General features: G+C 45.9%; 1 protein-coding gene and 1 pseudogene across 1 annotated transcript in view; one reads left to right on the forward strand and one right to left on the reverse strand.

The window, feature by feature from the left end:
• Positions 1–21500, forward strand: part of MEI1 (meiotic double-stranded break formation protein 1) — a 110657-nt gene that overhangs the window by 15762 nt on the left and 73395 nt on the right. The window contains exons 6-10 of the mRNA XM_003814635.5: positions 704–754; positions 9201–9274; positions 11239–11344; positions 13260–13463; positions 19116–19246. Of these exons, the coding sequence (XP_003814683.3) occupies positions 704–754; positions 9201–9274; positions 11239–11344; positions 13260–13463; positions 19116–19246 (566 nt within the window). The remainder of the gene's footprint in view (positions 1–703; positions 755–9200; positions 9275–11238; positions 11345–13259; positions 13464–19115; positions 19247–21500) is intronic.
• Positions 17222–17310, reverse strand: LOC112438197 (U6atac minor spliceosomal RNA; annotated as a pseudogene).

The following is a 21500-nucleotide window of genomic DNA, read 5'->3' on the forward strand; positions in this document are numbered from 1 at the left end:
CGCCTCCCGGGTTCACCCCATTCTCCTGACTCAGCTTCCCGAGTAGCTGGGACTACAGGTGCCCATTACCACGCCTGGCTAATTTTTTGAATTTTTAGTAGAAATGGGATTTCACTGTGTTAGCCAGGATGGTCTCGATCTCCTGACCTCGTGATCCACCTGCCTCAGCCTCCCAAAGTGCTGGGATTACAGGCGTGAGCCACCGCGCCTGGCCAATTGTTATCTTTTTAAAGCCTGGGCAGGTCATCGAAAGTCAAAGTGTTTGGTGCTGAGAGTAGAATTTAGCTGGAACATTGTTTATAGCTGCTTTTAGACTTAGAATTTACAGTGTGCCTGTGTGGGTCTATTTCTCTTTGAAGAGAACTGTTAACCACTCCCTTTTTTTTTTTTTTCTTGAGACAGTCTGTGTTGCCCAGGCTGGAGTGCAGTGGGGCAGTCTCAGCTCCTTGCAATCTCTGCCTCCTGGGTTCAAGTGATTCTCCTGCCTCAGCCTCCTGAGTAGCTGGGACTACAGGCACAGACCACTACTCCCGGCTAATTTTTGTGTTTTTAGTAGAGAGAGGGTTTCGCCATATTGGTCAGGCTTTTCTTGAATTCCTGACCTCAGGTAATCTGCCACCTCGGCCTCCCAAATTGCTGGGATACAGGTGTGTGCCACCGCGCCCTGCCTAACCACCCCTTTCTTACCTCCCTCTGCTCCAAGGACTATTATGCAGCATGGAAGATGGGAGTGTGACAGACCTCTGTATTGAAGGTAAGTTGAAACCTTGTATCTAGCACTTGAAGATGAAAGTATTAGTCTGAATTGTAGCTCTGGTTACTTGAGACCTTGGCGAAATTGTCCGTTTAGACACAGATAAGACGAACCCCATTAGTTTTCAATCACTAATTCAACATTTGTTTTTTACTTTTTTTTTTTTTTAAGACGGAATCTTGCTCTGTTGCCCAGGCTGGAGTGCGGTGGTGCAATCTCAGCTCACTGCAACCTCTGCCTCGCGGGTTCAAGCGATTCTCCTGCCTCAGCTTCCCGAGTAGCTGGGATTACAGGCATCTGCCACCACACCCAGCTAATTTTTGTATTTTGAGTAGAGACAGGGTTTCATCATGCTGGCTAAGCTGGTCTCGAGCTCCTGACCTCAGGCGATCTGCCTGCCTCAGCCTCCCAAAGTGCTGGGATTACAGGCATGAGCCACTGCACCCAGTCTTTCTTTTTCTCTCTCTCTTCTTTTTGTTGAGACATGGGCTCATTCTGTCACCCAGGCTGGAGTGCAGTGGTACAATCATAGCTCACTGCAGCCTTGAACTCCTGGGTTCAAGCAATCTTCCCGCCTCAGCCTCCCGAGTATCTGGGATTACAGGTGTGCACTACCATGACTGGCTAAACAAATTTCTTTTCGTTGAGACAGGGACTTACCATATTGACTAGGCTGGTCTCAAACGGCTATTCTCAAGCAATCCTCCTGCTTGGCTTCCCAAAGTGCTGGGATTATAGGCGTGAGTCACCATTCCTGGCCTTACATTTTTTCCTTGGGTATTTACTCTGTGCTAGATACTGGATCAGGCACTACGGATACATAGATAGATAAGACATGGTCCCTGTCCTCTAGGAGCTTACAATCTGGAGAAGAGATTGACTGACAGGTAAATAACTAGAGTTGATGAGTGCTGTTACAAAGGCACATACAAAACTCTTTTTTAGTACATCTCGTATTGGTTCATTGAAAGTTGTCTGCACACAGATGGTGGTTAAAACTGTTGAAGTGGACTGAGGATGGTACAACATGCCTGTAGTCCTAGCTACTTGGGAGGCTGAGGTGGGAGGATCCCTTGAGTCCAGGAGTTTGAGGTGACAGTGAGCTATGATCATCCCACTGCACTCTAGCGTGGATGACAAAGTGAGACCCCTTTCTCTTAAAAAAAAACAAAAAACAAAAATTGTCGAAGCGCATGGGTTTACCTATAAAGGGTTTGTAGAGAAAGAAGGTAAGAGCCCTGGTATGTGACGATTCTTGCAGAGAGAGTGAGAATTGTACTAGTTAGGATCCAGTCAGGAAATAGAAACCACACCAATTATTTGAATAGAAAAAAACTTTAAAGAATGGTTAAGTAGGCCGGGCGCAGTGGCTCACGCCTGTAATCCCAGCACTTTGGGAGGCTTAGGTCTGTGGATCACTTGAAGTCATGAGTTCGAGACCAGCCTGGCCAACATGGTGAAACCCCATCGCTACCAAAAAAAAAAAAAATTAGCCGGGTGCGGTGGCGGGCACCTGTAATCCCAGCTACTTGGGAGGCAGAGGCAGGAGAATCACTTGAACCCGGGAGGTGGAGGTTGCAGTGAGCTGAGATCGCGCCACTGCACTTCAGCTTGGGTGATACAGTGAGACCCTGTCTCAATTAAAAAAATAATGTTGGTTAAGTAGGTAACTGAAGAAAAAGAGAACAACCAAATTTTCATGGAGATAGCTATTATAGAAAACAACTCCCTCACTGGGGCTGGGGGAACAAAGGAAAGAGGCTGGAATTGTTAAAACTTAGAAGTTTGGAGGAAGGGCCTACTTATGAAACTCAGACCTCTGAGTGGCACTGACTAGATAATACCGTTGTCTCTGGAGGAGGAGAGATGCAATGAAGGTGGTTCTGGAAAAACTGCAGGCTGGATTCAGCTGCTGTCATAGAATGGCACTGCCACTGCCAAGATAAAGAAGTGCTAAGGTGCCAGGCACCTTAATTGTGTGGGTCTGTGGTCCTAGCTACTCAGGAGATTGAGGTGAGAGGATCACTTGAGCTCAGGAGTTCAAGTCCAACATGGGCAACATAGCAAGACTGTCTCTTAAAAAAAAAGTGTTAAGGGGATACTTACATGAATGGGAAGACTTATATGAATGGGAAGACTTACATGAATGGGAAGCAGACAGGAAACCCATAGGAAACAAAGAGGAAGGAGCAAATCCCTTCTTCCTATAGCCTTGCCATCTCTTTCTAGTGCTCATTATTGGCAGAGCTTAATGAGGTTCAGCTAGCAAAGCAAAAATGTGATTTGCAAAGTCCAGTCTTAGTCTTCCAAGGCAGATTACAGGGTGGGTTCTGGAGCTCAAAGACAATAGTGTAATAACTGGTTTGATCCATTCCTTTGGCTACTTGGTGTCCAAACACCCTTCTCCACATATTTGAACTCCCATAGAACAAAAACAACTTGTTTTTTTACCTAACAAGATGTAACTATCCTTCATTCATATACTTCATACAGACTAAGCCATTGTCAATTTGTCCCCAACATAAGGAGGTTAGTAATTTATTTTTAAATTCAATCACAGTCCTATATGAATATTCTGTTACCGAAAGACTAAATTTTAAAGCTAACCTCCACCAAAACTTGTACAAACAATAAGGAAAAAAGGAGAGAGAAGAAAACAGTTAATATACTGAAATATATTACAATCTTCATTTTCATAACTGGTCAAAACGATATAGTTAATATTTATAATTTCCTTCTTAATGGTGTTTGTTCTATGTATCCTTTGCCTTCAACGAGGGTCTCAACTGGTCAGGGTTTTTACATGGTAGGGTGACTCACACCTTCATTCCTGAAAGGTCTGAATCTTTTTTTTTTTTCCAAGCCAAACTGTATCCAGCTTTATTAAAGATACTTTCCATAAACAGTCATGGTATTTCAGGCAGGACATGGGCAGACAGTCGTTAACAGTATACAACAACTTTCAAACTCCCGTCTTCAATGGATACCAAAAATCGGAAAGCCACTATAAAACCCAATGAAGTCTTCATCTGATGCTCTGAACAGGAAAAGTTTAGAGTGAGGGTTGACATTTCACATTTAGCATGTTGTTTAACAACTTTAAACAAGCCGACCCTGACTTTCAGGAAGTGAAATGAAAATGGCAGAATTTATCTGAAGATCCACAATCTAAAAATGGAGGCACTGTTCTTTTGACAGATGCCATCTCAGTGGCATCACTGGAAAGTCTAGATTGCCTGACACACTGGTAACCAATGAATAGGGGTCAGGTCCCAACAGATGTCTGGGTCTTAAGGGAGTTAAGTCTATGCTGAAATGTAGAGAGGGAGAAGAGGACATAAAAACGAATTTGTTTTTCCATACCACAAGGCTTTTGTGCCAAAGTGGCCACGTGTGTCAAAGTCAGGGAATCCCTCCTCCTGGGAGCCAAGAGGAAGTCTCTCACAACTAGAAGGGAAAGATGTTTCCCCACATCAGTCCAGCTGTGAAGACATTCTATTAGTGACATTTGCCCCTTCCCCAAAATATAACAGTGAAGTGTTCTGTGTGCTAACAACATAGCTTAAAAAAATTCTGCATTTTTATAAAACTTGATAAAAAATAGTATTTCAAACTGTACAGTCACCAGAAGTACACAGTTACCAAAAATGTACACACTTCACTTGGCATCTCCAGCACCTTCAGCTTTCTGTGCCTGGTCTGTTTTGGCATCTCCATTTTCTGCAGGGTTATTCCCTTCCTTGCCAGCATCCACTTTTCCCTTTTTCCCTTTGGGTACCTTCTCTTCTTTGCAGGGGCCTTTTTAGGCTTGGGCTCTGGCTTTGGAGGAGCAGATTTTGCAGACAACCTTGTGGATCTTCTCTGTGGTTCGTCCTTCACTTTGGCTTTATCTCCTTTAGCATCACCTTCAGCCTTTGTCTTGGGCATGGTGGCAGCAGCGACGGCGGCGGGATGTAGGTGCTGTGCATGGGATGCAGCGGCACACGGGCTTTGGTCGGTCCAGGGGTTGTTCTCGCCTCTTCTTCTGAAAGGTCTGAATCTTCAGTGGCTCTTCCTTTTTTTTTGGTTGCTGATGTTTTTCATTAACTTTTACTATTGAATGTGAGACTAGTAAGAAGAGCCCCAGAGAATACCTGGTTCCAGACATAGTCCTCCTTGCCATTATTGTTAGTGGCAACTGAGTTTCCCCTGGATATTGGGATCAGTCATTCCAGGTAGTAGAATAATCCCTTATTTGTCTATTGGTTGAATGACATGAGGCCTCAAAATGGCCAGATGATAGTCACAACTTCTAATTCAATGAAACCATTGTGTGACCTCTCATGGAAGCATTCTTTCCTTAGGAGCTAAGATCTTTAGCAGAGCCCAAAGTTGCAGGATAGGATATGTTGTGGGCTAAATTTATATGTACCCCCCACCCCCGGCAAATTTATATGTTGAAGCCCTAACTCTCAGAACCTCTGAATGTGAGTGTCTTTGGGGATAGGGCCTTTAAAAAGTTGATTAAGCTAAAATGAGGCAATTAGGATGGACCCTAATCCAATCTGACTAGTATCCTTATAAGAAGAGCAAATTTGAACACACACACAGAGACACCAGGGGTGTGTATGCACCAAGCAAAGACCATGTGAGGGCAAGTGAGAGGGTAGCCATCTGCAAGCCAGGAAGAGAGGCCTCAGAAGAAACCAAATCTGCTGACACTTTGATCTTGGGCTTTCAACCTCAAGAACTGTGAGAAAATTTCTGTTTTTTAAGCCATCCAGTCTGTGGTATTTTATTATGGAAGCCCTAGTGAGCTATTATAGGATACAAAAATTCTGCAAGTGGGTTAGTAAGTGTAATAGGGAAATGACTCCCACTTTACCCCCTTGATTCTCTGACCCATGTATTCTCCTGTGGGTAAGACAGCACCGAATGTTGATCACCACATCAAAATATATACCACATGGAAGATAGAACCCTATCCTTTCAGAGTGGTGTCTTTCAGATGGTGGAATAACTGAGTCTTCAGAGGCCATTCCACATTCTGTTAGGTCAGGTGGTTCCAGCTGATAGAGTATGGGATAAGAGCAGTGAATTTTATGGGTGTGATCCCATTGCCTCACTTCTTTTGTGAAATGAGTTCCTTAATCCAAGTGATGTTGTGCAGAATACCATGATATTGAATAAGCCATTCTGTAAGCTTACAAATGTGTTTTTGGCAGAAGTATCATGGTTTGGGAAGGCAAGTCTGTATTCAGAATACATGTTTATTCCAGTGAGGACAAATCTCTGCCTCTCCATTTGCTGTTGGCAGGTTAGGCACTCAGTCATAGCAGTAATCAATTTAGCCTTGACAAGGGAAAGTCCGTGTTGTTGAGCCCAGCGCATAGCCTCCAGCTCTGCCACCATAGCCAACTTGTACATGGATCCATTGAATAAGCACTTGATGGCGAGGGAAAGAGGTGGATTAGCATTCACAAAATGTGCCATTTTGACTACCTGGTTACTGAGAATCTCTTCTTTAATAGATGTTCTTTAGGGAGCATTCACACAAGAGACAAGTGTCTTCCCACTTTATGCTCCCTCTGAAAGGTCTATCTTCTTCTCCAGGCCTCATTGTCACCAATATTTCTTTTTTTTTCTTTTTTTGAGACAGAATCTCACTCTGTTGCCCAGGCTGGAGTGCAGTGGCGCGATCTCGGCTCACTGCAAGCTCCACCTCCTGGGTTCACGCCATTCTCCTGCCTCAGCCTCCCGAGTAGCTGGGACTATAGGCGCCCGCCATTGCGCCCGGCTAATTTTTTTGTATTTTTAGTAGAGACGGTTTCACCGTGTTAACCAGGATGGTCTCAATTTCTTGACCTCATGATCCGTTCTGACCCCCCGGGGGATTTTCCTTCATCATTTTCCTTCTAGGCCACCCTTGAGTGGGGCTACAATCCTGCAGCCATCCACTTCTGGTTGGTATCAGCATGGCTTGCAGAACCATCAGACCTCAGGAACTTCACCCAGGTGGAAAGCACTAGAGGAAGACTAAGGGTGAGGGGTGAAGGACTTGCTCCTTCCTCATGGTTCCTGTTTGCTTTCTTCCTGCTTCTTGTTTCTGTGCGTGTTCGCCTAGAATGCTTCTTGAACCTCCAGTGACAGAACCTTCCCACAGCAGCTGCTGAATTTAGTTTGCAGCTTTTCCAACCTTACAGAATCTCTCCTCAAAGCCACCAGCAGAAGTACCACAAATGATTGTAGAGAAGGGTGGGTTTGGAGCTAAGAGATAATGTTGTAATAATTGGCTATAGGAACTTGCCTATAATTCTTTTTTTTTAGTATATATAAAGGAGCAAACTGAGGAAAGAAATAGTAGAGATAATATAAAATAGCAGTTTTTGGCCAGGCACAGTGGCTCACACCTATAGTCCCTGGGAGGCCAAGGCGGGCGGATCACCTGAGGTTAGGAGTTCGAGACCAGCCTGGCCAATATGTAGAAACCCCGTCTCTACTAAAAGTACAAAAAATTAGCCAGGCGTGGTGGGCGGGTACCTGTAATCCCAGCTACTCGGGAGGCTGAGGCAGGAGAATCACTTGAACCCAGGAGGCAGAAGTTGCAGTGAGGCGAGATCATGCCAGTGCACTCCAGCCTGGGCAACAAGAGTAAAACTCCGGCTCAAAAAAAAAAAAAAAAAAAAAAGCATTGTGTTTTTTTTGTTTGTTTTTTTGATACGGAGTCTCACTCTGTTGCCCAGGCTGGAGTGCAGTGGCGCGATCTCGGCTCACTGCAAGCTCCACCTCCTGGGTTCACGCCATTCTCCTGCCTCAGTCTCCCGAGTAGCTGGGACTACAGGCGCCCACGACCACGCCTGGCTAATTTTTTTGTATTTTTAGTAGAGATGGGGTCTCACCGTGTTAGCCAGGATGGTCTTGATCTCCTGACCTCGTGATCCACCCGCCTTGGCCTCCCAAAGTGCTGGGATTACAGGCGTGAGCCACTGCGCCTGGCTCAAAAGCAGTTTTCAAACCTGGCTTCACAATAGACTTACCTGGAGAACTTTAGAAATACAGTAGAATTTTATATTTAGAAAAATATTTTAAAGTATAAAACATTTAAATATATGTAAGTATATTTAAATAGAAATACGTGTGTGTGTGTGTGTGTGTGTGTGTGTGTGTGGAGCAATATATATATATATTCACATTAAACAAAACAATATATTGGGCTTTTCCCTTAGACATTCAATTGGTCTGGGGTGGGACTTGGGTATTAGTTTTGTTTGTTTGTTTGTTTGTTTGTTTTGAGATGGAGTCTCGCTCTGTTGCCCAGGCTGGAGTGCAGTGGCATGATCTCGGCTCACTACAATCTCCACCTCCCAGATTCATGCCATTCTCCTGCCTCAGCCTCCTGAGTAGCTGGGACCACAGATGCCTGCCACCATACCTGGCTAATTTTTTTGTATTTTTAGCAGAGATGGGGTTTCACCGTGTTAGTCAGGATGGTCTCCATCTCCTGACCTCGTGATCTGCCCATCTCGGCCTCCCAAAGCGCTGGGATTACATGCGTGAGCCACCGCTTCCGGCTGGGCATTAGAATTTTTTTAAAGCTTCCTAGGTGAGTCTAATGTGCAGCCTGAGTTGAGAACCACTGATATAAAACAAAGAAGGCCAGGCATGGTGACTCACACCTATTATCCCAGCACTTTGGGAGACAGGCAGGAGGACTGCTGAAGCCCAGGCATTTGAGATTACCCTGGGCAGTACAGACCCTGTCCCTACAAAAAAATTAAAAAATTAGCCAGGCATAGTGGCATGTACCTGTAGTCCCAGCTGCTTGAGAGCCTGAGTGGGAGGATTGCTTGAGCCCAGGAGTTCAAGGCTGCAGTGAGCTATGATCACACCACTGCACTTTAGCCTGGATGACCCTGTCTCTAAACAAAGCAAAAGCAAAATCAAAAGAAAAAAAAAAAAAAGAAGCCAGAACTCCTTTAGTTTAGATGTGCACACATAGTTGTTTTTTTGTTTTGTTTTGTTTTGTTTTTGAGACAGAGTTTTTGCTCTTGTTGCCCATGCTGGAGTGCAATGGCATGATCTTGGCTCACTACAACCTCCGCCTCCCGGGTTCAAGCAATTCTCCTGCCTCAGCCTCCCGAGTAGCTGGGATTACAGGCCTGCACCTCCATGTCTGGCTAATTTTGTTTTTCTAGTAGAGATGAGGTTTCTCCATGTTGGTCAGGCTGGTCTCAAATTCCTCACCTCAGGTGATCCGCCTGCCTCGGCCTCCCAAAGTGCTGGGATTACAGACGTGAGCCACTGTGCCTGGCCTGTGCACACATAGTTAAATGGAAGAAATAGAAAAGAATAATACCAATTAGCCCAGGCAAATCACTACCCTGCACTGATTGAGTAGAAGGGCCATGGAAGGTGGACTCTGGGTTGGGGGTGCCTCCTGGTTAGTAATACTGTTGTGTCTGTTCAGTCCTTATTCAGATCACAACGCACCTGAAGCTGGAGCAGACTATCCATTGCCTGCTGGATGAGTGCCACAAAGAGGTCAGTAAATAGCTATGGGTTCTTGAGTCTCTCAGAATCCTCAGATGTCAGAGCTGGGTCAACCCTTCTTTGAACAAATGAGAGATTGAAGTCCAGGGAGGAAAAGGAGCTTTCCTGAGGTCACCGAGTTGGTGGCAGAGTCAGAGCTAAGGCCTGGGTCCACTGATCATGCTCCAGTGTTCTTTACAGCTTTCTTCTTTCCCCTTTCAATCTCCCAAATGTTACCTCCATGCAATGAAGTGCCATCTTTCTGGCATAATCATCCCATGGTTCATTTTCCGTGACTTCCTAATTATAATACAGATTTCCTTGATGAAGTTGTCAAGGAAATATGTTCTCTATGTCTTGTTTTGGTGGTTTTATTTAATTTTGAATTGTATACATTACTTAGTACTGAAGGTGTTTGGTTTTATCAGCTTACTTTGTACTGAAGGCATTTGCTTCTATCTGAGTAAGCATTGAGTGGATATGGTATGTTTAATCTGCTTTCTTCAGTGTAGTCAAAGAAATTAGTTAGCCAGGCACGATGGCTCACACCTGTAATCCCAGCACTTTGGGAGGCTGAGGTGGGTGGATCACTTGAGGTCAGGAGTTCGAGGTCAGCCTGGCCATTATGGTGAAACCCCGTCTCTACTAAAAATACAAAAAAAAAAAAAAATTAACTGGGTGTGGTGGTGCATGCAAGTAATCCCAGCTACAGGGGAGGGTGAGGCAGGGGAATTGCATGAACCCAGGAGGTGGAGTTTGCAGTGAGCTGAGATCGCGCCACTGCACCCCAGCCTGGGTGACAAAGCAAGACTCCATCTAAAAAAAAAAATCAGTTAAAGAGCAGCTTTTGTGTTGTATTTAAGACTGAGGAATAATATCAGAATAACTTTTTATTTAATTTGCAGAAGGAAGACAAATGTTTATCTTGTTAAAACCATCAAGAACATTTCATTATAAATTATATTTCAATTATATCATAGTTATTTTACATATGATTAATATGTCAGATTGAATTTATAATTATATATATCAGTGCTTATGATTATGATGAGATGATGCCACTTAACATTTATTGAGCACCTTCTATGGGCTAGGGATTGTATGAGGTGGTTTATATGTAATATCTCATTCAGCCCTATCAACAACCCTATAAAGCTGTTACTATTATTATTTCCCACCAGAGTTAAGAATCTTGCCAAAAGTGGTATGACTAGCTAGTCAATAGAAAAGGTAAAATATGGACTATTGACTCTCCCTGTAAAGCATGAAGCATAGTGCCTGGTATACAGAGAATTTTCAGTAATAGGAGCTATAATAACTATGATAACAATAATTTTTTTTTTTTTTTTGAGACGGAGTCTTTCACTGTTTCCCAGGCTGGAGTGCAGTGGCGCAATCTCGGCTCACTGCAAGCTCCGCCTCCCGGGTTCACGCCATTCTCCTGCCTCAGCCTCCCGAGTAGCTGGGACTACAGGCGCCTCCCACCACACCCGGCTAATTTTTTGTACTTTTAGTAGAGACGGGGTTTCACTGTGTTAGGCAGGATGGTCTCGATCTCCTGACCTCGTGATCTGCCCGCCTCGGCCTCCCAAAGTGCTGGGATTACAGCGTGAGCTACCACGCCTGGCCAACAATAATTTTTTTTTTTTGCATCGAGTCAGTGTTCTGTCTTTATGACATTTCAAACTTTTGTCCCCCAACTTCTGGTTCTATGGAGGCAAAATATGTAGATTTTAATTCAGTTTAACAAACATGCACTGAGCTAGGTACTGAGGACTCTGAGAGGACTCAATCCCTTTCCTCTGGGAGTTCCCAGTCCAATGGGGGAGCTGGACACTAAGCTAAAAAAGCTGATTGCTGACTGTGGTGAGAGACACATGCAATACAGGCATTGGTGTGGGTAGGGCAAGATCAGTTTTGGTGGAAGATCTGTCCTGATCCTAATTGACAGAATGGAGCATATTCACTTTCTGTAGCTGTGTAACATGCCCTCCATGCGAGGCAGCCTGGCCACCCTGACCCTTCTTGGCAAGTTGGTGGATGCCATCCCTGCTCTGGCAGACGAGCTTGTAATGGAGCATGGTGAGTGACCTGTGGGAGGAGCTGCCACTACCCTTTTACCTGCTTTTATCATACTGCCATTTGGGTGTCCCATTCACTCTGTACACCTGGGAAGTCATTACTTTCCTGCTTTAGCCTTCAGTTTCCCCATCTGCAAAATGTACCGTATGTTGGTCAATTTGAAAAAGGTCAGTTTTTTGACTCTATTCTTGGACTATTTCCATTCATTCTTTTTTTTTTTTTTTTTTTTTTTTTGAGATGGAGTCTTGCTCTTGTTGCCCAGGCTGGAGTGCAATGGCGCAATCTCGACTCACTGCAACCTCCACCTCCCGGGTTCAAGCGATTCTCCTACCTCAGCCTCCCGAGTAGCTGGGATTACAGGCATGTGCCACCACGCTGGACTAATTTTGTATTTTTAGTAGAGACGGGGTTTCTCCATGTTGGTCAGGCTGGTCTCGATCTCCCAACCTCAGGTGATCCGCCTGCCTCAGCCTCCCAAAGTGCTGGGATTACAGGCGTGAGCCACCACGCTGGCCTTCCATTCATTCTTTTTTTTTTTTTTTTTCCCCTGAGACGAGTCTTGCTCTGTTGCCCAGGCTGGAGTGCAGTGGCGCGATCTTGGCTCACTGCAAGCTCTGCCTCCCGGGTTCACGCCATTCTACTGCCTCAGCCTCCCGAGTAGCTTGGACTACAGGCGCCTGCCACCACGCCTGGCTAATTTTTTGTATTTTTAGTAGAGACGGAGTTTCACCATGTTAGCCAGGATGGTCTCTATCTCCTGACCTGCTGTTGGACCCGCCTCAGTCTCCCAAAGTGCTGGGATTACAGGTGTGAGCCACCACGCCCGGCTCCATTCATTCTTTAACACAAATTAATTAAGTACCTACTATGAACCTTCCTTTTGGATGCAAGGAGGAATTCCGGAATATAGAAGCACTTTTTTCTGTCAGCGAAATGCAAATAAATATCTCCCAGAGGATTTACCAAAGGGTAAATAACTTCTTTAAGTTGGTTTCCCCTTTTTAAAAAAATTAATAATAATAATAATAATTTTTTGAGACAGAACCGGGCTAGAGCGCAGTGGCATGATCTTGGCTTACTGCAATCTCTGCCTCCCAGGTTCAAGTGATTTTCCTGCTTCAGCCTCCTGAGTAGCTGGCATTATAGGCGTCCGCCACAACACCAGGCTAATTTTTGTATTTTTAGTAGAGGTGGGGTTTCGCCATGTTGGCCAGACTGGTCTCGAACTCCTGACTTCAAGTGATCTGCCCTTCTCGGCCTCCCAAAGTGGTGGGATAACAGCCATGAGGCACCATGCCCAGCCTAATTATTATTATTTTTTAGAGACCAGATCTCACTATGTAGAGCAGGTTGGTCTCAACCTGCTGGTCTCAAGTGATCCTCCCACCTTGGCCTCCCAAAGTGCTGAGATTTCAGGAATGAGCCACCGCACCTGGCTTTCTTTTTCTTTTTTCTTTTCTTTCTTTTTTTTTTTTTTTGAGTTGGAGTCTCGCTCTGTTGCCTAGGCTGGAGTGTGGTGGCATGATCTCGGCTCACTGCAACCTCTGCCTCGTGGGTTTCAGCGATTCTCCTGCCTCAGCTTCTCAAGTAGCTGGGATTACAGGTGTGTGCCAGCATGCCCGGCTAATTTTTGTATTTTTAGTAGATGCTGGGTCTCGTCTTGTTGGCCAGGCTGGTCTCGAACTCCTGACCTTAGGTGATCCTTCTACCTTGGCCTTCCCAAGTGCTGGGATTACAGGTGTGAGTCACTGTGCCCAGTTTGGTTTTGCCTTTAGATTAAGCATGCAGAAAGCATTTTTTGTGGGAGATTATAGGGACTTACCATTACTACCCTGTTAGGAATAATAGATTGGAGTTTCATATAGCAGTTGACATTGTGAAATTTCCCTTGGCTCCTTGGTTGTTTTCTGGACAGGCAACCTGATGGAGCATCTGTTGAGAGGCTTAGTATACCCCAGTGAGGGCATACAAGCTTCTGTCTGTTACCTTTATGGGAAGCTATACTCCTCACCAGTGGCAGCTGAGATGCTTTCAGGACACTTCCGGGAGAAGCTTTTTCCCCTCTTCCTTTCCATCCTGGATGGTGCCCAGACAAAGGAGCTGCAGATTAACTGCTTGGGTAAGACATGAGGCTGGAGAAAAAAGGGAGAATACATTTTTGACATTTTGCTAGAAGACTTGAGATATTGGATTCTCTAGTAGTGGGGAAGTTTGCTGTTTTGCAAAAGGTAGAAGCCACAAGGCTTGAGAGATAAGAGGCACACTGTGTGAAAGATGCCTAGAGTTGGTATGACATCTTAAGAATGTTGCCTTTGGAGGAAAATAGGAAGGAAAGTGGGACAGCAATTTTTTCTGCCTTTACTGCCTGCCCTGGTGCATCCTGTATTTGCTGGCAAGTTAATCTTTACATTGTATAGCTCACATCCTGTCACTTTCTTAAGTCAGAAATTCTTCCATGGTTCCCTCTGGCCTCCAGGGTAAAGCCTAGGTGTCTTAGTGCATTTTATGCTGCTATAACAGGATACCACAGACTAGGTAATTTATAATGAAAAACTTACTGGTTCAGAAGTTTATTGGTTTGCAGTTCTGGAGCCTAGGAAGTCCAAGATCAAGAGGCTGGCAGTTAGTGAAACCCCTCTTGCTCTGTCATCCCATAGTGGAAGGGCAAAGAGAGGGCAAGAGAAAAAGCTAGAGGGGACTGAACTTGTCCTTTTTTTTCTTTTTTCTTTTTTTTTAGAGACAGAGCCTTGCTCTGTTGCCCAGCTTGAGTCCAGTGGTGCGTTCTCAGCTCACTGCAACCTCTACCTCCCGGGTTCAAGTGATTCTTTTTTTTTTTTTTTTTTTTTTTGAGACTGAGTCTCACACTGTTGCCCAGGCCGGACTGCAGTGGCGCGATCTTGGCTCACTGCAAGCTCCGCCTCCCAGGTTCACACCATTCTCCTGCCTCAGCCTCCCGAGTAGCTGGGACTACAGGCGCCTGCCACCATGCCCAGCTAATTTTTTGTATTTTTAGGAGAGACGGGGTTTCACCGTGTTAGACAGGATGGTCTCGATCTCCTGACCTCGTGATCCGCCTGCCTCGGCTCCCAAAGTGCTGGGATTACAGGCGTGAGCCACCGCGCCCGGCCGGTTCAAGTGATTCTTATGCCTCAGCCTCCTGAGTAGCTGGCATTACAGGCGCCCACCATCACATCCGGCCAAGTTTTATATTTTTAGTGGAAACGGGGTTTCACCATGTTGCCCAGGCTGGTCTCGAACTCCTGATTTCAGGTGATCCGCCCACCTTGCCCTCCCCAAGTGCTGGGATTAAAGGCGCAAGCCACTGTGCCTGGCCTGAACTTGTCCTTTTATGAGGAGCCTACTCTCATGATAACAAACCCACTCCCATGGTGATGGCATTAATTCATTCATGAGGGTCCAAACCCAAACCCCAAAGTCATGACCCAAACACCACCCGTAGGTCCCAGCTCCCGATACCGCTGCATTGGGGATTCAGTTTCCAACACATGAACTTTGGGGAACACATTCAAACCATGGCACTAGGTTTCTCTGCTTGTTACTTGAGGCTCTTTAGAAGCCCCAACATACCCTTTTAACGTCCTCTCCTGCTATTTTTTTACATAAATACATAAGGTCTATCAACTGTTCTAAGCAGGGAGATTTCTTATTTTGGGCAGAACAGATGGGCACTGTAATTGGTGCCTGGTTGAGGGCCTGTTCTCAGGTAGAAGCTGTAGAGAAAAGCATAGTCTATGGGTGACAGCAGCTTCTTTTCAAAATTTGGATCAGGAGCTGTGTTATGAATGACCTAGCCATACATAGTGAGCATTCGTTCTATAGCAGGCCCTGTGCTGGGCTCTGAGGTCACAGAGATGATCAAATCCAAGCTTTATCTTAGGGGAGCTCACAGGCCAGTGTAGAAGACACACATGGACAACTAGAGTCTAGTGTGATGAGTGCCATCTTGGAGGTGCACAGCAGAGGGTAGGAGCAGGGGACAGGAGAAGCTTCCTAAAGGAAAGGATGCCTGGACTGAGTCCTAAATTGAGGGGAGAGGAGGAAGGCAGAAGCACAGGCCAGGGCACGAGGTATGAAGCAGCCTGTATCTGCGGTAACTTGCAGCAGGGCAGTGTTGGAGTTAGTGCATATAGAACAAAAGGGTGCAAATACAGGCCCTAGGGTAAGGCCCTTGGCAGTCCTACAGCTCACCTAACCATAGCAGAGGGAAATCTCAACTGGTTATACTGGGAATTCCCACTTTTATTTTTTAAAATTTTTATTTACTTATTTATTTTGAGACAGGGTCTTGTTCTGTCACCCAGGCTGGAGTGCAGTGGTAGGATCACAGCTCACTGCATCGTTGACTTCCAGGGCTTAAATGATCTTCCCACCTCAGCCTACCGAGTAGCTGGGACCACAGCCTGCACTACTATGCCTGGCTCAATTTTTTTTTTTTTTTTTTTTGACAGAGTCTGGCACAGTTGCCCAGACTGGAGTGCAGTGGGCGCGATCTCAGCTCACTGCAAGCTCCACCTCCCGGGTTCATGCCATTCTCCTGCCTCAGTCTCCCGAGTAGCTGAGATTACAGGCGCCTGCCACCATGCCCGGCTAATTTTTTTTTTTTTTTTTTTTTTTGAGACAGAGTCTCGCTCTACTGGCCAGGCTGGAGTACAATGGCGTGATCTCTGCTCACTGCAAGCTCCGCCTCCCAGGTTCACGCCATTCTCCTGCCTCAGCCTCCCGAATAGCTGGGACTACAGGTGCTCGCCACCACACCTGGCTAATTTTTTGAATTTTTTTTTTTTTAAGTAGAGACGGGGTTTCACCATGTTAGCCAGGATGGTCTCGATCTCCTGACCTCGTGATCCACCCACCTCGGCCTCCCAAAGTGCTGGGATTACAGACGTGAGCTACTGCGCCCAGCCTTTTTTTTGTATTTTTAGTAGAGATGGGGTTTCACCATGTTAGCCAGGATGGTCTCGATCTTTTGACCTCATGATCCGCCCGTCTCGGCCTCCCCAGGATATGTCCGCCTTGGCCTCCCAAAGTGCTGGGATTACAGGTGTTAGCCACCGCGCCTGTTCTTTTTTTTTTTTTTTTTTTGAGACGGAGTCTCGCTCTGTCACCCAGGCTGGAGTGCAATGGCGCAATCTCGGCTCGCTGCAACCTCCACCTCCCAGGTTCAAGCAATTCTCTTGCCTCAGCCTCCTGAGTAGCTGGGACTACAGGCGCATGCCACCACATCTGGCTATTTTTTTGTATTTTTAGTAGAGACGGGGTTTCACCGTGTTAGCCAGGACAGTCTCCATCTCCTGACCTCGTGATTCGCCTGCCTTGGCCTCCCAAAGTGCTGGGATTACAGGTATGAGTCACCGTGCCCAGCCCATGCCTGGCTAATTAAAAATTTTTTTTTGTAGAGTCTGGATCTCATTATATTGCCCAGGCTGGTCTTGAACTGCTGGGCTCAAGAGATCCACGTGCCTTGGACTTCCGAAGTGCTGGGATTACAGGCATGAACCACCACACCCAGCCAGAATTCCCGTTTTTAAATGCTACCTCTTTTTTTTTTTTTTTTGAGATGGAGTCTCGCTCTTTCACCATGCTGGAGTGCAGTGGCACGATCTCAGCTCACTGCAACCTCTGCCTCCCGAGTTCAAGTGATTCTCCTGCCACAGCCTCCCTAGTAGCTGGGACTACAGGCGCGTGCTACCATGCCCGACTAATTTTTGAATTTTTAGTAGAGACGGGGTTTCACCGTGTTGGCCAGGATGGTGTCAATCTCTTGACCTCGTGATCTGCCTGCCTCGGCCTCCCAAAGTGTTGGGATTACAGGCGTGAGCCACCGCGGCCAGCCTCTTTTTTTTTTTTTTAAATAATAAAAAAAATTAACCCTATGCATGTTTGTCAGACCCGAGGGCCTCTTTTATCCTGGTCAACGGGAGTGCTAACCTTCTTTCAAACAACACTTAAAGGTCACCTCTTCTCTGGAGCCTTTCCTTCCCACCCTCTCCCCTCAGCCAGGGATGTAGTCACATCCTTTGGACCCTTGAAGCACCAAGGGTCTTATATTCTGTCTTATATCATCTTATTCACTTACTTTACAACCCAAGATCCTCATAAGTTCTTATTTTATTTAATTTACTTATTTTTAAAGATGGGACCTGTTCTATTGCCCAGGCTGAAGTACAGTAGCATGTTCATAGCTCACTGCAGCCTCGAACTCCTGGCCTCAAGTGATCCTCTCACCTTGATCTCCCAAGTAGCTGGTATTACAGGTGCACGCCACCTTGCCAGCATTTTAATTTTTTTTTTTTTTTTTTTTGTAGAGATGGGGTCCCACTATGCTCATAAGCTGTTTATGGTCTAATCCTTATTAACCTCTCAAGCCTCATCTCTCACTTCTCTATCTGTCCCCATCCTAACTCAGCCTTACTGAACCAAATCCATCTCCAGGAACACACCATACTCTCCTGCCTTTATATATTCCTCTGCCCAGAAGTTGGCTCACATCCAACTTCTCATCCTTCAAGATTTGGTTCAAATATCTTCTTATAGAAGCCTTCCCTGGGCCCCCAGGCTAGATTAGATGATTCATTTGATTTCCCACGGTCCTCTGGGCTTTTTTCCAGATTATTTAATTTTAATATTTAATATTCTGACATGCATTTCTTTACTTGTTTGTTAAAGTATGTATTATTTGGAACACTTTGGTGACTTACCATGAATCCCAGCATAAGTACCAGAATCCTTAACATAGCTTATGTGGTCTTTTGTGACTACTTCTCAAACGTAATTTCTGGACTTTTTTTTCCCCCAGCCATTCTGGCTTTCTTTCACTTTCTAGAATGTTGTTCTCTGTATCTGGAATACTCCCCACTTCACCTAGTTTTACGTACTTATCTTTCAGATTCAGCTTAAATGGTACTTGCTGATGGAAGGCTTTACTGATCCCCCACACTGGGTTAAATCCTCATATACATTTTCATGTATTTGGGTATTTCTCATTTATATCATTTATCACAATTATAAGGGTCATTTGTCTGACTTGGTTTTTTTTTTGAGATGGAGTTTCACTCTGTCACCCAGGGTGGAGTACAGTGACGCCATCTCAGTTCACTGCAACCTGTGCCTGCTGGGTTCAAGCGATTCTCCTGCCTCAACCTCCTGAGTAGTTGGGACTACAGGCACGTGCCTCCATGCCAGGCTACTTTTTGTATTTTTTTACTAGAGAGGGGGTTTCACCATGTTGGCCAGGCTGGTCTTGAACTCCTGACCTCAAGTGATACACCCACCTTGGCCTCCCAAAGTGCTGGGATTACAGGTGTGAGCCACCACGCCTGGTCTTGTCTTACTTGTTTTTGTGTTTGTTTCTCCTACAGGAGTGTATGCTCCCTTTGTTAATCAAAAAATATTTTTTGAGTTCCTGCTGTGTGTCAGGAACTGTGCCAGGTGATGGATGATGTTATGTTGAAAAAACTCACATTATTCCTGCCCTCATGAAACTTATAGTTGAGTGAGGCAGTCGGGCTATGTTTATCTTGCTTACTCTTGAATCCCTAGACCCTTAGGCCTAGCACTTAGTGGGCTCTCACTAGATCTGTGTGGAAGAGAGTCGGGTGCAAAAAGCAAATTGGTGCTTAAGGATTCTAACCATTCTTCATATTTGTAGAGGGATGAAGAACTTTCTCTGGGGATGTCTGAGGGGCTATCTTGGGAGTACTCTGGTGCCTGTGTTCCTCTCGCCTTACTTCCCAATCCCTTTGTTTCCTAGGTTTGCTGAGGCAGCTGTTGAAGTATGATCTCTTTGTGTCCATGATCATGAACCAGGATGGACTGGAAGAAAGTGCTAAGAATATCGAAGGTTCATCAGGAAATACCTCACTGCCTTTGGTGCTCAAAAAGGTAGTTGTCTTGTGATTCCTGGTCTCTAGGTTCAATAACGAGGGGACCCAAGTGCTTCTTGGGCCTTGTCTTCATCTACCACTCCTATCTCAGATTTCCAAGTGTTTTCTTACTGGGCAAAATAATATACTGGCTGGGGGCTGTGGCTCATGTCTGTAGTCCCAGCACTTTCGGAGGCCTAGGTCGGTGGATTGCTTGAGCCCAGGAGTGCAAGACCAGCTTGGGCAATATGGCAAAACCCTGTCTCTATAAAAAATACAAAAAAGTTGGGCGTGGTGGCTCACGCCTGTAATCCCAGCATTTTGGGAGGCCAAGGCTGGCGGATCATAAGGTCAAGAGATTGAGACCATCCTGGCCAGCACAGTGAAACCCCATCTCTACTAAAAATACAAACATTAGCTGGGCGTGGTGGCACACACCTGTAGTCCCAGCTACTCGGGATGCTGAGGCAGGAGAATGCCTCGAATCTGGGAGGCAGAGGTTGCAGTGAGCCAAGACCGCGCCACTGCACTCCAGCCTGGTGACAGAACGAGACTCTGTCTCAAAAAAAAAAAAAAAAAAATTAGCTGGGCGTGGGCGTGGTGGTGTGCACCTGTAATCCCAGCTACTCAGGAGGCTGAGGTGGGAGGATTGCTCGAACCCAGGAGGCGGAGGTTGCAGTGAGCCATGATCATGCCACTACACTCCAGCCTGGGTGATAGAAAGTAGATTTCCTTTCATTTGTAAATTCTTTTTTTTTTTTTTTTAAAGTGTCGAGGTCTTGCTCTCTCCACTCAGGCTGGAATGTAGTGGCACAATCACGGCTCACTGCAGCCTCAACCTCCTGGGCTCAAGCGATCCTCTTGTCTCAGCTTCCTGAGTAGCTGAGACTACAGGTGTTCACCATGAGGCATGACTAATTTTTAATTTTTTGTAGAGACAGGGATCTTTCTATGTTGCTTGGGCTGGTCTCAACTCCTGGGCTCAAGTGATTCTCCCACCTTGGCCTCCAAAGTGCTGGGATTACAGGTGTGAGCCACTGCACCTAGCCTCAGTTGTAAATTATTATTATTTTTTTTTCGAGATGTAGTCTCGCTGTTGCCCAGGCTGGTGTGCAGTGGCGTGATCTTGGCTCACTACAACCTCCGCCCCCGAGGCTCAAGCAATTCTCCTGCCTCAGCCTCCTGAGTAGTTGGGATTACAGGCGCCAAGCCACCATGCCCGGCTAATTTTTTGCATTTTTAGAAGAGACGGGGCTTCACCATGCTGGCCAGGCTGGTCTCAAACTCCTGACCTTGTGATCCGCCTGCCTCGGCCTCCCAAAATGCTGGGATTACAGGCATGAGCCCCCAGGCCCAGCCGTAAATTCTTACCTCTGCACTTCCCCTTCACATTTGGGCTGCCTGAAAATGGAGAATACTTACAGCAATAGAAACAAAGTCACCTCAGTTGCTTTAGGGATCAGATTCTGAGCTTGGTACTGAGAACCTTCTTTATCTGGATATCCTTCAGCCTCACTTTCCTGTCTCTTCCACCCCACAACCCAGTGCTCCAGCTACATGCAGTCTTTCCCTGGTCCTGCATATGCTAGGTCATCCTGTCTCAGTGCCTGTGCAGTTGCTCTTCCTCTGCCTATAGGGCATTTCTCCTCTCTTTATCTGCTGATCTGAGTCAGCCTTCAAGCCTATAGGGCTCCCCTGTCACCCTGGCTCCTTTAGGCAGAATGTGAACCATTGCCACCGTGCTTACCTCATACCATATTGTGGTTGACTGGCTGGGAGCTCTTTCAGGGCAAAACCTGAGTCTGGCATCTTTCCCCAGTGCTCGGCACGGGGGCTGGCAGAGCTGCAAACCCTGATGTGATGGCAGGGGTTGATTGCCCAAACTCTGGGGCTCTTTCTGCAGCAAGGAAGAGGAGGAGGAGCTCTGGTTAGAAGTGAGAAGGGAGGCCGGGTACAGTGGCTCATGCCTGTAATCCCAGCACTTTGGGAGACCGGGACGGGTGGATCACGAAGTCAGGAGTTTGAGACCAGCCTGGCCAACATGGTGAAACTCTATCTCTACTAAAAATACAAAAATTAGCCAGGTGTGGTGGCACACACCTGTAATCCCAGCTATTTGGGAGGCTGAGGCAGGAGAATATAGCAAGAAAAGTTTGTCCTGAGACTACAGCAAGAAAAGAAAAGAACTGACTTCTAAAGAAAATAGTTTAGTCCATTTCAGAGTTTAAATGTCGGTCATCAAGTGTAATGAGCTAGGATCAGGTTTCTGACTT

The sequence above is a fragment of the Pan paniscus genome, chromosome 23, assembly GCF_029289425.2.
Source record: "Pan paniscus chromosome 23, NHGRI_mPanPan1-v2.0_pri, whole genome shotgun sequence".
Taxonomy (NCBI): domain Eukaryota; kingdom Metazoa; phylum Chordata; class Mammalia; order Primates; family Hominidae; genus Pan; species Pan paniscus.